This window comes from Hibiscus syriacus, unplaced genomic scaffold (assembly GCF_006381635.1).
Source record: "Hibiscus syriacus cultivar Baekdansim isolate YM2019G1 unplaced genomic scaffold, ASM638163v2 tig00111467_pilon, whole genome shotgun sequence".
Classification (NCBI taxonomy): Eukaryota; Viridiplantae; Streptophyta; class Magnoliopsida; order Malvales; family Malvaceae; genus Hibiscus; species Hibiscus syriacus.
Genome location: NW_024063100.1, coordinates 377,361 through 382,826, shown reverse-complemented (window position 1 = coordinate 382,826; position 5,466 = coordinate 377,361). Strand labels below are relative to the sequence as shown.

Sequence of the window (5,466 nt, the reverse complement as noted above, 5' to 3'; positions counted from 1 at the left end):
AAAAATATCTCAAATATATGATAATTTGAAATTTAGGATGAGTGTCTTGGTCGCTCCCTTCTCGGTCTATCCCTAATTGTTGAAGATCGCCTAAAAGATTATAATTTTTTAAGAAGATATGTTTTCACTTGAGTATAAACTCTCTGCGTGATAAGAAAAAAATATAAGTTAACCTACTTGGGGACCACTACGTAAACTAAATATCAGATCAATCTTTTAAGTATTTATAATTATGTCATTCATCAAATTATAAATGCAACTTATGATATTTACACTTTGTTTCCATGATACTTTTATACTTATGACAAAAGATTGCAATGGGTCGGGTTGGGTCGGGTTTTTGGTCAACTTGATTCGACCCAAGAAATATACATCCTTCACTTGAACCCGATCAAGAAGTATATCTTATCCACATAATCTAACCTAACCCGAGAAGCATATTTCCTCCACCTGAACTCGACTTGACCCGATATAAATATATATATATTATTTTTAAAGCAGTTATCCCTAAATTTGTAAAAGAAAAATCTTAGATTGGGTCGGATCAAAGATTTTTCACCATAAATCCAATATGATCTGAATCCGAACTTTTTTATAAAAAAACTAAATATTGAATACGGGTTAAATTATCATCTCTATCTATGACACATATAACATAATTGATCACTTAATTTTATATTATACTTCATAATAACATCATACATTATATATATATACCTACATTTAGGAATTTTAACCCAACATCCTACATTAATTAATTATCCTTACGACCCTAAAGTTAATCAAGCTTTTTACTTGAGTTTCATATAATGTTGACACAAGAAAGCCTTTAAAAGCTAAAGATAAAACTAGAGAGAGATTGAGGGGTGTTGGGGTGCAGACACACCCCTAAAAGTTTTAAATTCCTTTATATCTTATGTATTTTCTTTATGTTTTTATTGATTTTCTAATTTTGTGCCTATGACCTTTTATAATTTCGCACATTCTAAATTTTTAATATAATTTCTTAAATTCATACCTTCTAACATAAATTTCTGCATCCGTATTTGAATATAAGTAAGAAAACGATATAATTTATGGCACTGTTAGAATGGATGAAAAACAGCTAAGCCACCCTCGATAGTGTTAAAGTAACAATTTTTGCACATTACAATGCTAATAACGAAGTGCATCCTCGTTAGTGTAAAAGTTAAAAAGAATTTATACATCCCTTTGTCATTATGCAAATTTTGCAGTCTTTTTCACAAGAGTTATGCATTGTTTCAAGTCCTTTTCAAGAAATGAAATTTTGTCATCGTTCCAGTTTTTTTTTTTTTTTTTTATTTCCAGTTCCAGATTCACACACTCAGTCCAGCTCTACTGATTCTAACTATAGTCCTTGTACTTTAATTTCACATAATTTAGTCCTCTACCTTAATTGTTATCAAGGCATAATATGTCCCCAATATTTATCAAAATAGTCATTTTGAATGTTATTATTTTTGGAACATTTTAGGGTAAAAAGGTTCATCCGTAGATGGAAATCGTTAGTTAACAAAATGTTTTTTTATTAATATGGGGTAAGTACTTAAGTACAAAGTAATTTTTTTTAAAGATAACTATAAATCATTTGAGATTGAACGCTCACACCCCTGTCATTCATGGTGCTCAAACCTAGGACCTCGAGAAAACAACGGTTCCTTTACCATTTAGGTCGCTTGGATCATGCGTTAACAAAATGTTAATGCTCCAAAACATGGGTATATTTGCCATAAAATAAACATTGAGGGTCAAAGTGACTATTCAATTAAATGTTAGGGGCCTTTTTACTCTTAAAGAAATATTAGGGGCCAAAATGCTAAAAAAAATTAAAGTGACCATTTTAAGCAACAATGGGGATAATTTTAACATTATATCAATTAATCAAATACTATTAACTATGACATTTAAAATATTTGCGTGGATTTTTCTTGAAATCATCCTTCCAACAAAAAACACGCAAACAAAATCATCTAACCAAGATGAGTTGGAAGGGGTGCTAACTATTTGAGATTACCAAATGACATTGTAAGAGTAGAGCGATCAAACTATGCTAAATTAAAGTATATTAATTGAATTATAAATATAAGACTAATAGAGGGAGCAAAACCATAATTTGATCTTTTTTAATAGTCTGAGCTGATTATAAGATAGTATTTGTTCATGATATTTTTTAACCATTAACAATGCACACACTCTATAGATGCAGTTTTTTGAACTCAGGTACTTTAGGTAGAATAACATTTACTTTTACTGCTTAGGTTAATAAGTTCAATTATTCATTCTTGAGATAAGACAATGTTTAGTCCTTCAACTTGGTAATTTTTCTTAACATGATCCTTGAATTTTTTTATCCACATTAATCATTGAACTATCGTTTCTTCTCATTTTAGTCCTTTTGCTAGTGTCATTAACCAAAACTAAAATTGGACCAAAATTCTAAAGTTAGGGACTAATTTGGACCCAAAAAAGTTTATGGATCAGGTTGAGAAAAGTGACCAAGTTCAAGGGTTAAAAGTTGTTTTATCCCATTATTCTTCAATGAGATGGGCCGGCCCAAAGGGAGAAGTGGGTCCCCATCAATGCCAACTGATGGCTTGTCATGTAGTATAAAAACAAAACAAGTGAAGTAATCGACAGGATTGGTTCAAGTGTAAAATATCGTTTAAATTAATCTCGAGTTCGATGTATTGTGCATGTAGAAAATTTTCATTAAGATATCATGAAAGTAAGGTGTATGACACAAATCAGTCCGGATTAGTCAGTATGAAACCTTAAAACGGAGAGAAAAAAAAAAAAGAAGTGAAGTAACACCAAATGACAAACTAGTCCCCTAGAAAAGCCAGCCAAAGCTGATTTGATCAAAAACCTCCAATCACGTGAATTCAGCTTAGCAATTTGTCTTGAGTCCATCCCACTTCGTAAGACCATCTGGACAATGAGACAAATCCCTGTTGTAAATAAGAAGAGAGAGAAAAGTTGTTTCTCATTCCATTTAACTGCTAAATCACAGCAATATTGGGAACAAAACAGCTTCATTTCTTAAAACAAAACATATATTTTGTTTTTGTTTTGGGGTTTTTGATCAACAAACAAGTAACATAAAGCATGCCTAATTCCATCAAGAGTGAAAACTCATGTGAATCAATGGCCGAGTCCAAGAAAAATGCTCCATCTTCTGAAATGGAGAAAACCAGCTTAACCCCACCAAGCCTCAACTTCCCTGCTGTGAAATTTGAATTGGATGGTGATGTTGAGGTTCAGTCCCCAGACAGTTCCCTGTGGGAAACTTTTTTCTCCGATCATTTCGATTCCGATTTCATGGTCTCGTCTCCGGTGAGGAACTTTCCGTCTCCACAAGTGTCGAACTACAACTTCAATAGTGTTATGGGAATGCAAGGGCAGAGTATCTTAGGGTGTTCTCCGCCTCGGTTTTTGTCTCAGTTCGGGTCATATAGCAGCAGCAGCAGCAAGGGGAAAGGGCAGAGCCCACTGCATAGAGTGTTTAACTCGTCTAACGATCAGTTCATGCAGGTTGAAAGCCTTTCACTGCCTGCCATCGAAGAATTCTTGGATGATTATCGAAAGGATGGTTATGAAGATCAGAACCAAACAAGCAGGATTTCGGGTATTGGAACTTCAAATAACATGTTTGAAATGCCTACTACTGTTCCATCGATGTTGGACTGCATCTCCATGGTAAATTCTTCAACGTTTTCTGGGTCGGTGAGTGAAACGATATCGTCTCAGTTGAACCAGGAGCAACACTATCAGGTAAGTGCCGTCTCAAGGGCACCATTATCCCAACAACTGCAACAAGAGAAGCAGCAAGAGAAGCGAATATCAGTATCACCTGAACAACAGCAGAACCAGAACCTTGGCCATACCTTGATGGTTCCCATCCCTGTTGGCCCTGAGCAGGTACTTTGATCCCTTGCTATTTCCTCCTCTTGTTTAATCATTGATTATTCGACATAATTCGATCTTCTATTTTTATAATTCGACATTTTATTCTAATTTTACATTATAGGAGCAAGATAGTGGACTTCAGTTGGTTCACCTGCTGCTTGCATGTGCTGAAGCAGTAGCCAAAGAGGATTACTTGTTAGCAAGAAAATATATACATCACCTCAACCGAGTGGTAACTCTTCTCGGGGACTCCATGCAAAGAGTTGCCTCTTGCTTCACTGAAGCCCTAAGTGCAAGGCTCGCCGCCACCATAACCACCAATCCCAGCACCTCTGGTGCTCCGAAACCGTACCCTCCTTTCCCATCAAACTCCTTGGAAATCCTCAAGATTTACCAAATTGTTTACCAAGCATGTCCCTACGTAAAGTTTGCACATTTCACTGCTAATCAAGCCATCTTCGAGGCATTTGAAGCTGAAGAACGTGTTCATATGATTGACTTAGATATCCTCCAAGGCTATCAGTGGCCGGCTTTCATGCAAGCCTTAGCTGCTCGACCGAGCGGAGCTCCATTTCTAAGGATAACTGGAGTCGGGACCTCTATGGAAGCCATTAAAGAGACGGGGAGATGCTTGACTGAACTAGCTCACTCGCTCCACATTCCGTTCGAGTTCCACCCGATTGGGGAGAAACTTGAAGACATAAAGCCCCATATGTTCAACAGGAGAGTCGGTGAGGCTCTCGCCGTGAACGCTGTTAACACGCTCCACCGAGTCCCCGGGAGCTGCCTCGGGAACCTACTGGCAATGATCCGTAACCAAGCGCCTAACATAGTAACTCTCGTTGAACAAGAAGCAAGCCATAATGGACCTTACTTCTTAGGCCGTTTCCTGGAGGCATTGCACTATTATTCAGCCATATTTGACTCACTGGACGCCACTTTCCCACCAGATTCCGCGCAGAGAGCCAAAGTAGAGCAGTATATATTTGCGCCGGAGATAAGAAACATAGTGGCGTGTGAAGGGAGTGAGAGAATAGAAAGGCACGAGAGGCTGGAGAAATGGAGGAAATTAATGGAAGGAAAAGGGTTCCAAGGGGTGCCCTTAAGTGCAAATGCAGTAACTCAATCCAAGATCTTGCTGGGTTTATATTCTTGTGATGGTTATCGACTCACTGAAGATAAAGGCTGCTTGCTCTTGGGGTGGCAAGATAGAGCTATTCTTGCAGCTTCTTCTTGGCGATGTTGAATCAACTTCTTCCCTTCCCTTCCCTTGTTTCAAATCACAGCACATGTATGTTTCTTTTTTTTCCAGGTATAACTTGTTATCAGTAATTACAATCTCTTCTTACAGGTTCCTCAGATTTCTGTTGAATAGTGAGAACCAAATCCAAAATGGTTAATTCATCTTGAATAAAGTTAGGCTCCATTTTCCTTATAACTCTTTATTTTTCTCTGCACGTACGTATACCCATTGTTGTGTTGACTTGTTTCTTTTGTAAATCTCACATTTGGTCCTCACAAATCAATACATCTTGCAAA

At 36.8% G+C, this 5,466-nt stretch overlaps 1 protein-coding gene across 1 annotated transcript; it reads left to right on the top strand.

The window, feature by feature from the left end:
• The first annotated feature begins 3,165 nt into the window (after positions 1–3,165).
• On the top strand, positions 3,166–5,227 carry LOC120163625 (GRAS family protein RAM1-like). The gene is made up of 2 exons (XM_039173513.1): positions 3,166–3,939; positions 4,049–5,227. The coding sequence occupies exons 1-2, from the start codon at positions 3,166–3,168 to the stop codon at positions 5,171–5,173; spliced, it is 1,899 nt and encodes a 632-aa protein (XP_039029444.1). The 3' UTR covers positions 5,174–5,227.
• The last annotated feature ends 239 nt before the right edge of the window (positions 5,228–5,466 follow it).

Bases quoted from the DNA above. Each gene is read 5' to 3' on its own strand.
- LOC120163625 (XM_039173513.1), top strand. From the start codon at position 3,166: ATGGCCGAGTCCAAGAAAAATGCTCCATCTTCTGAAATGGAGAAAACC. The intron at 3,940-4,048 runs GTACTTTGATCC...TTTACATTATAG, and splicing joins TCCCTGTTGGCCCTGAGCAG to GAGCAAGATAGTGGACTTCA.